Source organism: Bos indicus x Bos taurus, chromosome 22, assembly GCF_003369695.1.
Source record: "Bos indicus x Bos taurus breed Angus x Brahman F1 hybrid chromosome 22, Bos_hybrid_MaternalHap_v2.0, whole genome shotgun sequence".
Classification (NCBI taxonomy): Eukaryota; Metazoa; Chordata; class Mammalia; order Artiodactyla; family Bovidae; genus Bos; species Bos indicus x Bos taurus.
Window position 1 is genome coordinate 33,685,231 of NC_040097.1, and position 17,892 is coordinate 33,703,122.

The 17,892-nt window shown below is 38.3% G+C and overlaps 1 protein-coding gene across 6 annotated transcripts in view; it reads right to left on the reverse strand.

Moving 5' to 3' along the window:
* CNTN3 (contactin 3) overlaps positions 1–17,892 on the reverse strand; it is a 399,245-nt gene that overhangs the window by 292,760 nt on the left and 88,593 nt on the right. For 4 of the 6 annotated variants that reach the window (XM_027522607.1, XM_027522610.1, XM_027522611.1 and 1 more), the window contains exon 2: positions 1,128–1,262. In XM_027522607.1, the coding sequence (XP_027378408.1) occupies positions 1,128–1,182 (55 nt within the window). In that variant the 5' untranslated portion in view covers positions 1,183–1,262. Of the gene's footprint in view, positions 1–1,127; positions 1,263–2,946; positions 3,073–17,892 lie in introns of those variants that run through there. The other 2 variants (XM_027522612.1, XM_027522608.1) reach the window with 1 other exon arrangement.

Here is a 17,892-nt window from a genome sequence, read left to right on the forward strand (position 1 = left end):
AAAGTTTATTTTAAAAGTTGGAGGTTTAAGTATCATTTAAATATTTTAAGAATGTTTAAAATTTGACATAAGGGCTCAGAAGTCTACTCCAATATAAACATGTCTTCAAGTGACATATATTTTACCTGACACTGCATTTGGCCTCATTCCACACCAATTTCCTCCTCTTAGAAAAGAAAAATGACAGGCCACTTTTTTTGTCTACTTTCCTTAAGTATCAAAAAGAACTTGTTCGTCTAGAAAATAGGTCATCTTCTCAGGAGACAGATGCTTAAATTTTGTGGGTGAGAGGTGAAAACTTCTGTAACCTACTTTCAAGTGGTGTAGTCAATCTACCAATAAATGGAAAATGCATATACATGTGCATATAGATAGAATAAGTACAGTTAAAGATGCAATAAAACGGTGTGTATGTGGGTATTCATCGTACCATTCTTTCAACTGCTTATGTACCGGAGAAATTTTATAATAAAAAGAAATAAAGTAATAAGATGAAAAAGCAAAAAAAAAAAAAAATTAATCCTTGTACATATATTACTTCATTTAAAGCAATCTTTGTCTTTACTCCTCTACTGTTCCAGAAAATGAAACAAAACGAACAAAATGAAACACATTTTAAGAGTTGCTTTTGTATGGTGGATATAGGAGAATCTTTCCCTTTTTTGTTTTGTTTCAAGCTACAAATTTTCAAAGTTTAAAAAATTAAAATTCTATCTTTATTTTTACTCCCTTAAAAAAGTTATTTGGTAGAAGAAAAACTGTATTGCTTTTAAGATTAGACATGAAAATACTGAAATTCCTTAAAATCTATATTCTTCCTTTATACTAAAGTTTACAAAATTTAGACTTTTTGGAAAAAATGTCATACACTACTCTTCTCAAGTTCTGGTTGTTATATTCATAGCACTAAACTAGATCTGTTTCAGTAAGTGACACTATATTTGTGATGAAAGTAAAATAGCTTGCAAAAATTAGGAAGCAAAACAAGACTCCATTTATCAGAAAAGTAGTATTTTCTTTCTGGGAAAAAAAAGATTTGTGGAGTATTGTTCAACATTTAAAAATTATTTAACATGTGACTCAAGCATAGTTCTAACTTCAACTTAGAAAATACAGTTTATTATTACCTTCTAGGCAGCCAATGAATGAGAGGAAGATCAAATGCTTCCATGACAACAACATCTTTAACTTCGAAAAGCAAGAGTAACTCTTGTCCAGTTTCTGATGAATACAATGTTTAGTCTTCAGGTAAATCCTTTAATCTGTAAAATATATATACAAAGAAGTCAGACTTTAAAAAAATGAACTGCTTTAAAACGTAGATTTTCTTCTTCTCATAAAACTGTACCATTCACAACACCCAAAACAGCACCCAAAATCCCCAAATGAAATGCATCTTTTTGAGGCAAATAAAGATGTATGGTATATAGATGCTTAAAAAACTCTTTATGTAACTGATAGGCATACAGAGGAAGCTTCACAAAATTAGAAATGTCCAACAAAACTAAAATATTAAATATTAAAACTTTGCTTGATAGTAATCATAACAAATAAAATACGGCCTTGAAATTAAAGCTTTTCTCATTTTCTTTCATGATAATAATTTTGGTTAAACTAAAGGAGTCAAATCAGTAGATATCTTGAAGCAATGCTTTTCATAGTCTCTTAATCCTTCATAAGACATATAAATAACATTGTCAACATTCATCCTAAGCCTTTTTTTCAGGAACACCTGTAGAAAGCCCTCAATTACTTATGCTTCATAAAACAGATAAAAATGCTAACAATGAAAATTGTTCAGTCAGATAATCTTGCACATGGAACGACCTTATTTTTTGCTTTCTTGAATTTTCATAAACTTGAATGTGCTGGCTAAGAGTAGATAATTACGTGAATATCCTGTGTCATTTTTGGTGGCCACCTGAAACTACCTCAACTGCACGGTTAACGATCAAGTAGGTTAGATGCACACACGCATAAAATCAGAGAATCACTTTTCGATTGCTGAAACTCAACTGGTTCCATACAGGAGAATTAATGACTCTAATGTCAGCCGTTTTAGCAGAGAATGTGTATAACTTTCAGTCAGCAGCTGCTATGGACTGGGCTATCTTAGTTGTTGCTAAGAAAGGAGAGCAATCTCAGTAGTGCTAAACTACAGGATCTTGCCATGACATGTGATGTATTCCATTAGAATTAAGTGTGTCCCAAATAATAATTTCAAGAGTAAAAACATGGTATCTTGCAACTTACATACTTAAAACAAGTTATTAAATCAGTTACTGCTATATGATGTTGCTCTTGTTCACTTACAATACAATTCTTGGGGGAGGCAGAGGTAGAACTGCAGCCAGAATTCTGAGATTTGGGCATAACTTTGACTTGGCCTATGGGAATCTGAGATAGATGGAAATACAATTGAGAACTACTCCTCTAAGAACTGCAGGTTGACAGCTTACACCATCATGGGATCTGTGACCATTTTTCACTATTAAGGTTCCCCTTAGTGCAGACACTGCAAAACGAATTGAAGTGCAAGCAGTTTACATGAGAGGTGAACAATAAAATCAGTCGGGACATGGAGAAGTGAAAGAGAAAGGAAGACAGCCAATAAAGGCTAAGATGTGAGAGCTAAGCAGAGGTTATTCCTTCTGGGGAAACTCTGAAGTCCAGCTTGTATAGAACATATGCCTCAGAGTAATGACAGAGGTACACTTGAGTTGTCCAGTTATTCTTGCCAAGGGGCAAAGGAGCTGAGGTATTTTTATACCAGCTCCCAGGAGTCACTGTTTGGAGGATGTTTTCAGGGAGTATTAATGAGCCAGCATTTCTAGCCTCTCAAAGGGGTAGCAAAATGGCTCTAGAAGCAAAAAAAAAAAAAGCTATTAGGTCCAATCAAAAAAGGCATTAGGCTTTCATGCATTGGAGAAGGAAATGGCAACCCACTCCAGTGTTCTTGCTTGGAGAATCCCAGGGATGGCAGAGCCTGGTGGGCTGCCGTCTATGGGGTCGCACAGAGTCGGACACAACTGAAGTGACTTAGCAGCAGCAGCAGCAGAAGTGATGTGTGTACTGAAGTGAAAAAGGAAAGAGAATATGAATGAGTCACATGTGGTGTCTGTCACACTGTGCATATGAAGCTGAGATGTTTTGAAGCTATTTTCAACAGCATTCAGTTCCAAGAGATTTATGCCCAAAATCATAAAATGATTTAAGATAGAAAGAAAGACACATATTCTACCTCATTCAATCATTGCTTCTCAAAGCTTTCCAGTGGTTGATTTCCCCCACCTGGACCAAAGGGTTTCAGTTACCTAGACTGCCTTCATTTTTTCTGCTCAATCAGTAAGATATTTAATTTTTTTTTTTAAGTATCTTATTTACTTATTTGACTGTGCTGGGTCTTAGCTGCAGCTTGTAAGATCTTTCGTTCTGAAATGTGGAATCTAGTTCCCTGACCAGGGACTGAACCCAGGCCTCCTGCATTGGGAGCACAGAGTCTTAGCCACTGGACCACCAGGGAAGTCCCTGTATTTATTTCCAGCCATTAACATGAATAATTACTTTAATGATTCTACATTACACTTAAATATGACAGCCTTGCATGAGTCCTATGGACTGCAAGGAGATGAAATCAGTCAATCCTAAAGGAAATCAATGCTGAATATTCATTGGAAGGGCTAATGCTGAAACTAAAGCTCCAATACTTTGCACACCTAATGTGAAGAGCCGACTCATCAGAAAAGACCCCGATGCTGGGAAAGACTGAAGGCAGGAGGAGAAGCAGATGACAGAGGACGAGATGGTTGGATGGCCTCACTGATCAATGGACATAAGTTTGGGCAAGCTCCAAGTGATGGTGATAGATAGGGAAGCCTGGTGTGCTGCAGTCAACGGGGCTGCAAAGAGTTGGACACAACTGAATGACTGAACAACAACAATCATGCATGTGAGGATAGCATAGTGTGTATGTCACTCTTCTCACAATTTCTGCACTATACAAATATATACACAGTAGAAAATCGAAAAACAATTACATTTCAAATAAATACAATGACAGTTATTCATAAAAGGCATTGGAAACATTAAATGCAATAATATGATACATGAAATGTCAAACCTTCATAAAAAGTTAAGGAACAGTTGCAAGGAATATTAAAGTCTGGGGACAATGGTTAAGTCTCACACACAGGAAAGCCTTGAGAAATGTAACAATGATTGAAATAATACTTCGATCTTTGAGAAGTTAAAGCTACCCAGCTTATACATTAAATGTACTTAGAAAGAATTTGTTAATAACAAAAAAGTAGACTTAAAAAGAACAAGTTGTTGGAATTTTCGAGAAAAAAAACAAGGATAAATTTTAGCAGAAGATCCTGTGGAAACATTATCACAATCATTAAAATGCATCCAAATAAATATGAAGCTTTGCTCTATGGTCTACAGAGAGCAAAATATATGGTCTACATGCTAATACAGCAATTGGAAAACAAAATATTATAAATGCTTATAAATGGGATAAAGAGAAAATTACTAGACTGAAGTGTCTCTGAAGGTAGGACCACAGATTATCCACCACTGGCTGTTCCAATGTTCCCAACACCCTGTACATTATTGTAGGCTTTTAAGTAATTTTTCTTGCTGAGGTTTAAGGAAAATGAATAAATCAGCTCTGAAGATTAAATCATTTCACTGGACATCAAGTGAGTGAGAAGCATTTCTACTGGAAAGAAAAATAACAGCATGGGATACACCCACCACTACTTAAAAATTTATTTCAGAAAATTGTGCAAGAAGGCATTAAGAATATGGCCACTTAAAAAAAAAAAGTAATCTACTCAACAATGCATCCCACAAGTAACATGCATATCAGCTGCATTTGCAAAATATAAACATGCTCAAAGAAGTTCTAAAGTCTTTTTGAGCATTCATTCAATAATATTTACCTCCTATTAGGTGTTGAAATTTCAATTCTGGAGGAAGGTGGAAATGGGACTGTCAGTTAACTGATGACCCCTGCCCTCCTGGATTATACAAACTAACGGGAGTGACATATGATTCAATTACTTATAAAGTTTATTTGTAAACTGACCACTGTGAGAGAGAATGTGAAAGGTACAATGTGAAGAGACAGGAGTTTCTAATGAAAACCTCAATGAGAATAACCTTCATCAGGAAGGTCAGGGGAAGCTCCTCTGAAGTGAACGGAAAATGGAAGAAAAGAAAATATGATATGATATAATCAGATTGTATATGTGTTGCAAGGTGAAGACAGAAAGAAATTTTCCAGGTATACACAAAAGACTTAGTATGGCCTTCAGTTGGTAAGTAGGCTGGTGAGTAGCCATTGTCTGGACCTTTTCCCATCAACTATCACCTTGCCTCCCAGGCTGGACCAGGACCCTAGCCCACAAACCGAGATGCATCACCTAAAAAACTAATGACCGGCTGAGCAAGGGGCTTCCAGAATCCTGCTTTAGTCCGTTTCTCTCTCAATTGGTCAGTGGCCATGCCCTATTGCTGGTTAAACGCTCTGGCAATTAACTCTCGTTGTAAAGGATAGAATATGCAAAGGCCCCGTGGCTTCAGTGTTCATGACTTGTAAGAACAGAAAGAAGACTGATGAGATGGAATGCAGATGGCCAAGTTCACTGTGGGGTGAAATGAGACAGCAGATATATAATAAGGGTCAAGCTTCTGTGTCTGGCTAAGAATATTAGTATCAAGATAATGCTCTTAGAATACAAGACACAATTTTAACCAGGAGCTAACATGATCAGATTTATAATGAACATTTGAATCAGACATATTATAATCTGTATCAGGCTTAAAAAGGTAAGAAGACAATACATTTTGCAAGACACCAATTTCATTCTTGCAAATTCATAGCAATCAGAAACTGGACCACACTAACCAAACTATCTGATTTAAGAGAAGAAATAAGTATATTCCATTATTCTTATATATGCTCACATACATACATAGGCACATACTGTATAAAGTTGAGGATAAAAAGAAACCTCATTCAAGAATATTATTTTTAAAAATTATGCTGCTAATTTTTAATCACTGCTAAAGTGGGGTACTGACTTTATAAATAATGAAGGTAATTAATACAATCATGACCTGACTTGCCAGTGCTGCCAAGTATTGTCACAGAGAGAAGGGTCATACAAAAGCTCATTCCCTTTCTGAAATCACCATGCCAAAATAAACACAAAGGAAGCAAATAAAGCAAGACAAATACAAATCAAAATGTCATCTGCTACAATAAAAACATTCTACTAGTCACAGAAATGTTTTAAATCAAGGAAAAAAAATAGATACCCTTTAGAATTTTCTCTGTTAGTAGACATTTGCATCTGGCAGCTAAAGCTTAATATATTCATAGCACGTTTCTCATGGTGGTCTTTAAAAAGCCCCCCAAATTCATACATATTAACAATGGCACTATCTATGCTTAATGTCAGCTGAGTTAAAAATACTAGACCTTGGACTTAAAAACCAAAAATGCCCAAAATAGTTGTTCCTGAATGCTCTAAAGGAAGAGACCATTGGTGACTTTAGTCATACACTTTACAAAATTGCTACTAAGCTTGTGGATCATGAAATACTGATACATATTTGATAATATTAAATGCATACACACAAGTTTGAATGCAGTCTTAACAAATGCTCAGTTAAGTTTCTTCATGCAGTGGAAAGTTTTGGTGTGAGAATGACTTGACTCCATTTCTATCAGAGTAACCAGAACACCTGATCTGCCTCTTGAGAAATCTGTATGCAGGTCAGGAATCGACAGTTAGAACTGGACATGGAACAACAGACTGGTTCCAAATAGGAAAAGGAGTACGTCAAGGCTGTATATTGTCACCCTGCTTATTTACCTTATATGCAGAGTATACCATGAGAAACGCTGGACTGGAAGAAACACAAGCTGGAATCAAGATTGCCGGGAGAAATATCAATAACCTCAGATATGCAGATGACACCACCCTTATGGCAGAAAGTGAAGAGGAACTCAAAAGCCTCTTGATGAAAGTGAAAGTGGAGAGTGAAAAAGTTGGCTTAAAGCTCAACATTCAGAAAACGAAGATCATGGTATCCGGTCCCATCACTTCATGGGAAATAGATGGGGAAACAGTGGAAATAGTGTCAGACTTTATTTTTGGGGGGTCCAAAATCACTGCAGATGGTGACTGCAGCCATGAAATTAAAAGGCGCTTACTCCCTGGAAGGAAAGTTGTGACCAACCTAGATAGCATATTCAAAAGCAGAGACATTACTTTGCCAACAAAGGTTCATCTAGTCAAGGCTATGGTTTTTCCAGTGGTCAGGTATGGATGTGAGAGTTGGACTGTGAAGAAGGCTTAGCACCGAAGAGTTGGTGCTTTTGAACTGTGGTGTTGGAGAAGACCCTTGAGATCCCTTGGACTGCAAGGAGATCCAACCAGTCCATTCTGAAGGAGATCAGCCCTGGGATTTCTTTGGAAGGAATGATGCTAAAGCTGAAACTCCAGTCCTTTGGACACCTCATGTGAAGAGTTGACTCATTGGAAAAGACTCTGATGCTGGGAGGGATTGAGGGCAGGAGGAGAAGGGGACGACAGAGGATGAGACGGCTGGATGGCATCACTGAGTCGATGGATGTGAGTCTGAGTGAACTCTGGGAGTTGGTGATGGACAGGGAGGCCTGGGGTGCTTCGATTCATGGGGTCGCAAAGAGTTGGACACGACTGAGTGACTGAACTGAACTTAACTGAATAGACATCTAACGATTATTCTCCTCTTCAAAGAGACAAACCTTATAGCAATTTTGTTGAGAAACATATTCATGAATATACATTATTTCCAACCCATATCAAAAGCCCCCCACAAAAAACCTTGAGCAGATTACAGATGTTTAGCAGACCAAAATGTTTAATCATTAATACATAAAAGTCTGATGAATATGGTGTTGTATTTTGAGTCTTATAGAGAAATTACCTCACCATTGTGGAATGCAACATACGACCACAGTAGTCAGCTAATAAATGAGTTTACTACTTGATAAGATTGCATATCATGCCAGTTCAGAAATCAGGCTTCATACACCACTTGGTTTTCATTCATAATCATTCATTCATTCATGATCTCTACATTTTCCAAAAATGTAGTTGATCTACTCTGCATGCTCAACCTCTTTCCTGCTGAAACTGAACAAGCAGAGGATGAAATTTACATGAACATTGGGCTCCAAGTCCAAGATTCTTGACAATTCCACATATATTCTCCCTACAATTTCTAGGTGTCCAGCAGCTAAGAAGTGGGGGGAATATGAGCCAAGCTTGATGTTATCTTCACACCAACAGTTCTATGCTTACAGGAGCAAAATCAGCAAATAAGGCAAATGACAGCTGCAAGGCCCCTCCTGTTCTTAAGAACACTTACAGACCTTTATCATCCTTCCCTGACCCTCAACATTTTCAACACCTTCCATCATAGTTAGAGAGACTATGGCTTTTCTCTCCAACTAGACTACAATCTGCAAAAAACAGTGATTCATTACCTTATGTAGGTTAAGGTACCTTTTGAGAAATAAATCAAATCTATGGACCCACTTAACTCTCTATTCCAAATACAGATAGACTGACATAAGATAACTTTTGTTTCATACACATTTTATTTTATTACACTGGAATTTTTTTCTTTTACATTGATGTTACATGTCTGTGTGTGTTGTGTATACCTTTACATGTTTATATTTATTACATAGAGGTGGGGTATGAGTGTGTACATGTGTACGTGTGTGTATGTTTTTTGCAGATTTATTTCTTCTTTCTTTTTTCATGCAGCAATCAATGAAAAATAAATCAAAATGGAGGTTAATATAAAACACGAATGTTGGAAAGAAAAAAAAATGTTAAAAAAATAAATGCTTTTGAAAAGGCCACTGTTGAAAAGCTTGACAAGCTGAAATCATGAAAGTCTTTGGGATGGAGAGAGGCATCTTATTTCTCACATCCAGTTAATTTTTTTTGTTTGATCTTTTAGCAATCAGTGTACACAGGCAGTAGCGAATCAGAGCTCTTTTTGTGCACACTGCAGTAGATTAATCAGCTATATAAAAATACTACCAGAACGCTCTGAGACACCTTATGTTGATTTCAGAGCCTCTTTTTACTTTGTCCTCAAAGAGGTCTTCTTTGGCAACTCAAGAGAGTTGTCTGGCAACTCAAGAGATCTCTCTATCCTTAACTCAAAGACAGTTTCATTGACACCACCACAGGAAAAAAAAAAATTACAATTCCATTTTTCAGTTGGTTACACTAATTTCACCCAAATGCAAGCTAAAGAGGACACAGCCAGCAAATCATGCCAAGCTATTTTCTGCTTCAAAATATTAGACACAATGTTGATACTCCTATGTATATCTACCAGAGGGTTTAGTTCAGTTTTTGGCTTTACTATAAGTCTCAAAATAATGTGGCCATTTCCAAGGCACAGTGTTTTACAAACATCTCTCCAATCAGGGCTGGCATGCAACAATGACCCTTGAAGACTATTGTGTTATGGAGCAAGCCCAAGTTTCAATAAAGTTACAGCATCTTCTAATGGAATCTTCATCCCTGAAAAAGGCTGGCACACTCATGTTCTTCCAAGGTAATGAGAGTGAATGTGCTCTTGTGGGGACTTTTTTTAAATTTAATTCTTGCAGTGAAGAGAACCTTGCCCTAAGAAAGAGCCTTAGACTTCCGGGTCCTACCTCATTTAATGGTAACAGGAAAACTAAATAACAAGCAAATACTTATCCTTGACAATTTCCAAATTAAACAAGAAACAAAATGAAGAAAGACAAATTTCTGTAATTATAAATACTGCATGAGTTTTCTTCACTTCTTACTGGATGGGCAATTACTGCAGACCTCATGACATGGTGATGAGGAGCAACGGATCCTTCTTAAGTCTATACCACAACATTCACTGCCACTATATATTTATTTAGAATTTTAAAATAGTTTAATAATCACATGATGCAAATGATTTTCCAAATATCAGGAAGGAAAATGAATTGTAATAGAATAATCACTGTGTTTTATTGTTTGTAATTTGCCAGATATTGTTTCATAAGTTAACTCACTTCATCCTCACAACAATCCATGAGGCTCATTCTATTACTAACCCCATTTTTCAGGTAAAGAAAGACAAACATGGGTTAAGACATTTACCCAAGATAAATGAAGACAGACCCTTTATATGTTCAATTTTTTCACTGAATATGTAGCAAATGGAATATTTAAGCAATCAGTTTGACAGGGAAACATAAAGTACAACCTAATCTTTTATATACCTTTAAAAGTTCCTATTAATATGGTTGGAAGTTGAAACTAGTGTGATAACTGATAATACATTAAATTTCATTTAATTTCATTCAGTTCAGTCGCTCAGTTGTGTCTGACTCTTTGCGACCCCATGAATCACAGCACACCAGGCCTCCCTATCTATCACCAACTTCTGGAGTCCATCCAAATCCATGTCCACTGAGTCGGTGATGCCATCCAACCATCTCATCCTCTGTTGTCCCCTTCTCCTCCTGCCCTCAATCTTTCCCAGCATCAGGGTCTTTTCAAATGAGTCAGCTCTTCACATCAGGCGACCAAAGTATTGGAGTTTCAGCTTCAATATCAGTCCTACCAAAGAACACCCAGGACTGTTAATTTAATTACATTTTAACAAATTAAACTTCTTTTATAAAGGGAAAGTACTGGACAGTTTAAATGAATAATCCTTCTGCTTGATTTCAAGTATACACACTGTAATCACGAATCATCCCTATTGCAGCAAAGAATCAAAAAGAATTCAGCAACTCTATTTGAGATTAAACCAAGAAATCTCAAAGACACATGAAGCCACAAACACAAGATTCAACACAAAGTGTGTTAAGTACCATGCCTTTTTTATGGAGACAAATATATATACCTATATACATTCACAAAAACAAAGAACAGTTCGAAAGAATATTTGAGGACTGGAGGAAACAGTTGTCGCTGGGGAGGAGGACTGTGCACTTCAGAACAGAAAACAGACAAAATCCTTTTCTCTCGCCATTCTACATATATTTTAAATTTTATACAATGTCCACATATTGATTTCTCAAAACACTTCCAAACATTTTGAACAGGGGAAAAAATCCTCCTTTAACATCACAATAGGTTCCAAAATATGTAAATAATTCTTCTGTGGGGACTGAGGAGAAAGGGGTCAAGAGGATGCGAGGGGCTTAAAAAGTACTTTCTGGCCCAGATGAAGCAGTACTCATGGGCAGTCCAATTCTGGCAAGGCCATTCTATTTTTTTTTATCTTGCAATTTTGAATGGAGAATAATCTTGGTGAAAAACCTCACATTCACTGAATGCTTACAGCATGTCAATTACAGGCACAGACAGAGTATTTTAAAATAAATCATCGTCTTTGACCTCCAGGTACTTACAGTCTCAAGAAGCAAACTGACCCAGAAATATTTTAACACAAACTTCTAAACCAGAGGAGAGAGGCCTGTATGTAACAGGATGTTAATGGGAAGTTTCTTCTCCAGTCGCCAAGACACAGCAGGTGTTATACCCTAAAGGTAAGAGAGGTGCCAGAACATAAGGAGGAACAAATTTTCAAAGGAAATGCTGCAAAACCATCTGTCTGCCTTGGAGACCCTCGCTCACATCAGAGGTGCTTGGAGATTGAGTAGAGGATTTGAAAAAAAGCTCCTTCGGAGAGAAATCCTGTGAGTTCCACTGATTCAGGGGAAAAGGAGGGTATTCCTCTAAACCTGCTGAGGGGGGACATGCTCTAAGGAGACCACAGCGAGCTGCATTTTGAGGGATGCAGGGGTATAGCACCACACTAAGGAAAAAGACTAGGCTAAGAGAAGATTGCAATTATGAAGAGAGGGGTCCTCAGAGACATTAAGGGCACGGAATGCATGGTGTGTTCTGTGAGCCAGACACACCCCCCACACCTGGGAGTGCCTAGGGGGGACAAGCTGTCAATCATCCAGGCAAGAGAACCACTGTGGGTTGGTGGGGAGGGGTACGGGAAAACCTTCCAGAGGGAAGCCAGGGCATCTAAGGAAAGAACCACTGAAAAAAAACACCAGTTCTACATTCCTGGTTAGTGCTTGATCATGATCCTAACTCACAACAATGGAATCAATCAGGTTAAAGGTGCAGTTTCCCTTCTCTTCTTTTGTAACACAGTAAGTAGATCTGGTCCCATCACTTCATGGAAAATAGATGGGGAAACAGTGGAAACAGTGTCAGACTTTATTTTGTGGGGGTCCAAAATCACTGCAGATGGTGACTGCAGCCACGAAATTAAAAGACGCTTACTCCTTGGAAGGAAAGTTATGACCAACCTAGACAGCGTATTCAAAAGCAGAGACATTACTTTGCCAACAAAGGTCCGTCTAGTCAAGGCTATGGTTTTTCCAGTGGTCATGTATGGGTGTGAGAGTTGGACGGTGAAGAAAGCTGAGCATTGAAGAATTGATGCTTTTCAACTGTGGTGTTGGAGAAGACTCCCGAGAGTCCCTTGGACTGCAAGGAGATCCAACCAGTCCATTCTAAAGGAGATCAGCCCTGGGTGTTCTTTGGAAGGAATGATGCTAAAGCTGAAACTCCAGTACTTTGGCCACCTCATGTGAAGAGTTGACTCATTGGAAAAGACTCTGATGCTGGGAGGGATTGGGGGCAGGAGGAGAAGGAGATGACAGAGGATGAGATGGCTGGATGGCATCACTGACTCAATGGACATGAGTTTGAGTGAACTCCGGGAGTTGGTGATGGACAGGGAGGCCTGGCGTGCTGCGATTCATGGGGTCGCAAAGAGTCGGACACAACTGAGCGACTGAACTGAACTGAAGCAGAACTGGAAACAAGTTAGGGGAAGAAGGTGTAGACCTATTAGGTGAGAAAAGAGGCCAAAACATTCTTTCTCTGATTGCAGACTTCCCCTCTCCAGCAGTGAAGCACTGGGGAGGGAGATTTATCTTATCTTTAAGGGAAGTTCTAAGTTGTAATGATTATACAGGACAAGAATATTACAGTTTTTTGATTGAAATGATGTCAGATATAGAAAGCATCAGCAAAAATGGAGTGGACAGGGCTGCCTGGGTTTTATTCCAGGGGCAAGCCAGGAACTAAGAAAAGAAATCCACAGAGAGACTCTAAGAGCACAAAGAGAGACAACAAAGTTGTCTGAGGGTCACAGCTCATGGGCCGTATTTCTTTAGATATAGCTGTAGATAAGAAGTAGGAATGGGGGTTAGAAAATGGGAAAACTTCACAGTATTGGTGGCATCTGAGGTCATTCTTAAAAGGAAAGTGAGGGCTTATCTAGGAGGAAAGGAAGGAGATGAGTATGGGGAAGTGAACAGGATTAGCAAAATCTAACACCATTGATTCGATTCATGCGAGTGAGAGAAATGGCTCACAGAAAATCCAGAGAGCAGTGGGCTGAGACAGTAGGGCGAAGAAGTCCAGTGTTTAGGACATGGGCAGAAGAAGATCAAATTCTTGAGGATGACAGAAAAGGAACATACCTAGAGATCCAATGCAACTCCTGCATGTCTGGGTTAGGAAAGCTAAGGGTGCACGCAGAGTGTTTTGCTTTCCAAGGGGCTGACGGACATCACAGAAAGAAATAGGTTGCTTGGGGCTGGAAGTAGAACAGACATGACTGACAACAGGCAGGGAGGCTCTTTCTAGGATGATCAAAGTATTTTAAAATTGGTTTGTAGAAATGACTGCACAACTCTGTAAATTTACTAAAATCACTGAGTTGCACAATACTATGAGTACAATTTATGGTATGTGAATTTTACCTCAATAAAGCTATTAAAAAAAAAAGGCAGAAATAAAAAGAGAATGAGACCAAGAAAAAACTAGGAGAGACAGAGGGGGGAAAGAGAGAGAGAGGCTATAAATTAAGGTCTCCTAATGCCTCTGGTGATGTCATTGTGCCCAGTTTCAGCAGAGTCCTGGGGGAGCATCAGCCTCACTGTGGTGGGCAGAAGTGTGAATAGAGGGTGAGGAAGTGGAAATAGCTAGAATCAGCTACTCTCTCAATAATTTAGAATGAGAGAGATGGGATTGCGGTTGGAGATGGCTGGAGGGTCGGTCGATACAGAGTCAATGAAGGATATTTTTAAGTTGAAAAATTCTTGAGCATATTTATAGACTGAGGGGAAGAATTTAAACTACAGAAAACGAAAGGTATATTTTACTAGAAGAGAGATTCTTCTGAAGTGAACTTGCATGGTAATGACTCTGCCTCAGCCAAAATCACATGAGCAAGATTCAAAATAGATGCTGAAAAGGAAAGAGCAATGATTCACCACCATTCAGTGACCAAAAGGTGAACTTCTAGAGTGGAGACACTTTGTGGAGCATTTCAGGCTCATCACTGTGGGTTTTTTATCAGTGTCTCCAGAGGGTGCAGAGCATGACTCAGACTAAGCATTCTAAGTAAACAGTCTCAAAGCCCTGAGATACACTGAGCAACACTAGTATCTAAACATGATATTAATACAGATCCTGACCCAGGGATCCTGCACTGCAGGAGGATTCTTTACAGTCTCAGCCACCAGGGAAGCCCCTTCACTTTCCAGAGAGCCCCTTCATTCCTCAACTACCCAAACCACAATTCCAGTACAAGTTCTAGGTAGGTGATAACAGCAAACCCTTAATGTATGCCAGGCAAGACTCTAGGTGGTTCATGAATATAAACTCATGTAATATCACAAAGGAGCTGTCACCCATCCCCATTTTACAGATAAGGGAACTAAGGTAGAGAAGAGTTAAGCAAAGTGCCCAGTTTCATACACGTGATCCCTCCTGAATCTGGTATCTTTAAGTCAGTCCCTAGTAGTGATGATTCTGCCCGATGGATTCCTCATTTACCTAAGACACAGGCAGAATGTGGTTCTCTGAAGTTTTGTTCCTCTGCTCAAAGCCCAGCTAGACATATATACACGGTGGGCACAGGCTCTATGGCAGTGGTTCTCAACCAGGAGTGACTGTGCCCCCTGCAGGGGACATCAGTGGTCCCTGTGTGAGGAGGTTTTCAGTTGTCACTGCTGGGAAGGGGAGGGGTGTGCATTTACCACCTGCCTGGGTGGGGGGTAGTCCACCCTACAATTCTAAGGTGCACAGCAAAGTCCCTCACAACAAAGAATATCCACCTTGGAATGTCAATCGTCTCAAAATTAGAAACCTAACTTTACAGCCATCTGGCAGCAGAAGGGTTTAAAACCAGCATCTGTCCAGCCTGGCTACTTTCTGTTCACAAAACTTTACAGAATAAAGGTCACACTTCAACCTACACAGTCCTGCTCTCATACAACCATGAGCCTTGTGGGAAAACAGAATAAAAGATCTTGGAGGCCCTTCTACTTTGTCAAAAGATCTTTCTGTTACGAAAAAAATCCCAATCACATACAAAGTAAAGCGAATAGGATAATAAACTCCCATATACTCACCACCAATTTCAAACAAATATCAATAATCTGCCATTCTTGTTTTTTTTATAGCTCCACTCACCCTACCCCCTCCTGATTATTACTTTTTATTTATTTAAGGTATAATTTGCATACATTAAAACCACTGTGTAATTTTTTAATATAGAATTATTTTATTGTAAAATAAAACAAAGACCTTTCTAATGTAAATGAAACACATATACAGAGGCAGATGTATGTCATCATAAATTACTGAACCGCAAAACCTCCTGTATCTGCACTCATTTTAAAAGCATCTGCCCTCCTCATTCTCATCATCCGAAATTGATTCCATAACATCTACCTTCTAAGTCAGTGTTTTACAAACTTCAGATTGCATCCCATTTGGAGGACTAGGCACAGGGCTTTTAAAACATCTGTGTGTTTGCTACAGCGGCAACTAAGAGAACAGAATAAAATAGAAATGATCAAAATGCACTACATTTAAATAAGGACTAGAACTGGTTTGTATAAGGACACTATGGAAGGACGACCTATTAAGCATTAAACTCTGAAATAACTAGTATTTCTTACTATGAATGGCGGTAAATCAAGTTTAAAAACAGGACAGGCAGAAGTAACTGTGGTTAAACACGGTATATGTGTATATGTGTGTGTACAGATACGTGTTAGATAAATATATCTGTATATACATATTCTGCTGTATAACCTCAGGCAAGTTACTTGTTACTTAAACCTCTTTTGCTTTTGAATTTTGTAGCTGTAAAATGGTAGTGGCAAATATTCACGTAATTGGTTTACTGTAAGAATTAAATATGACTGTGATTATATGATGAACCAACTTTTGGTATGCAAGACATGATAGTTACTGCTATTATTTCAAAGATATTAAATATAATTAACACCTTCATTGAAATCAAAGACTTAAATGAAGTACTAACTCAACCATAGGTCTCTAAATCATTTTAAAGAGACATTAACACCTCATGGACTGCTTACATCTTTTTTTTTTAAACTTGTGTTGCTTAACTGTGTTGTTTAAAATTGCTTTATCACAACCAAGGAAAGGAGTGATTTTGACACCTTTTGGAACTGCTAATCGTGGCTATGAATAGTTATCTGCTTAGCATTCACACCTACTAGGGGCTGTATTTAGGTGTGTAAAACATCCACTCTATCAACAGAGCAGTGTAAACCTAAACTGAAGCAAACTGTGATAGAAGCTTGAATTTACCTCCGTAGTATCATTTTCAGCTGAGGACACAAAGGAAAAGCGTCCTGGACCCCCTCCTCCACTGCAACAAACCTCTATCTGTTATCAAACAAATAAATAATGGTTCACATGAAGCCCATAACCACAAAGTGACTGCCTGTATGGAATAATCTGGAATGTACACACATAAAGTCATAAGGAGGGTGGAGCCGGAGAACAGGAGTACATGTGCTCATATAACTCAGCCTCAGGGGCTGTCTACTGGTGCAAAGAGAAGCCTGGACAGACAGAGCTTTTGATAAAATCTCCTAGTTTTCAAATATTAGCAAGCAACTATTTAAAACCATCAGGTCAAAACATTTGTGTTGACCAAACAAAATATGTCTGCAATTTAGATACAATCCATCTTGAAACCTCCAACCAAACTGCACGCTTCTGATTAAAATTCTGAAAAGCATAATTGATCACTCTATTGCTCCCAGAGAAATATGCAACACTGCATACCAAAAACACTTTAATATTTTTTTTCTAATCAGGAATACATTTTCAAAAAAATTTTGTTTTCTATTTCCACTGGGGAAAGTATGACAATGAAGAGGTTACATCTCCCTGACTTTCCAGAGCAGGAGATCTCTGTTATGTAGAAACTCTCCTGTTTTCTTCATTGAGATGGTTCTCTTTCATCCACTAATGACCTCAGGCCTAAGAATCAAAACTGCAAGAAAAGTTCAGAGTGTTCCAAAGACTGTGTCCTCAATGGAGATTTCCTCAGCTCTGTGTACCCAGGCTACCTCTGTCACAAGGAGACTCCTTTTTCTACCCAGATGCTCCACATAGATACAAACATTTCTATGCATGCCACACAGGAAACCTTAGGAAAGCATTTGTAACCACTGGCAGGAAAAGTTTGAAGACCTTAATGAAGACTAGGAGCTGCAGCTAAGAGTTGATATAGTTTAGTTCACACAACAGTCATCACTGTGGTTTCATTTCCCCACACGGTTTGATTTAGGAGATGGAAGTAAATTTACCAAAAGGCTACATGCAGATCTGTAGGTAAAGGTACAATTCTGAATACCAGTCCTGCTTCTTTAGCACCGAGAATTCTGCCTGGAGGAATACATTTATAATACATATACTTCTAGGAATGGACTTCTGAGATTGCTGGTTTGTTCAGAGCACAGATGCT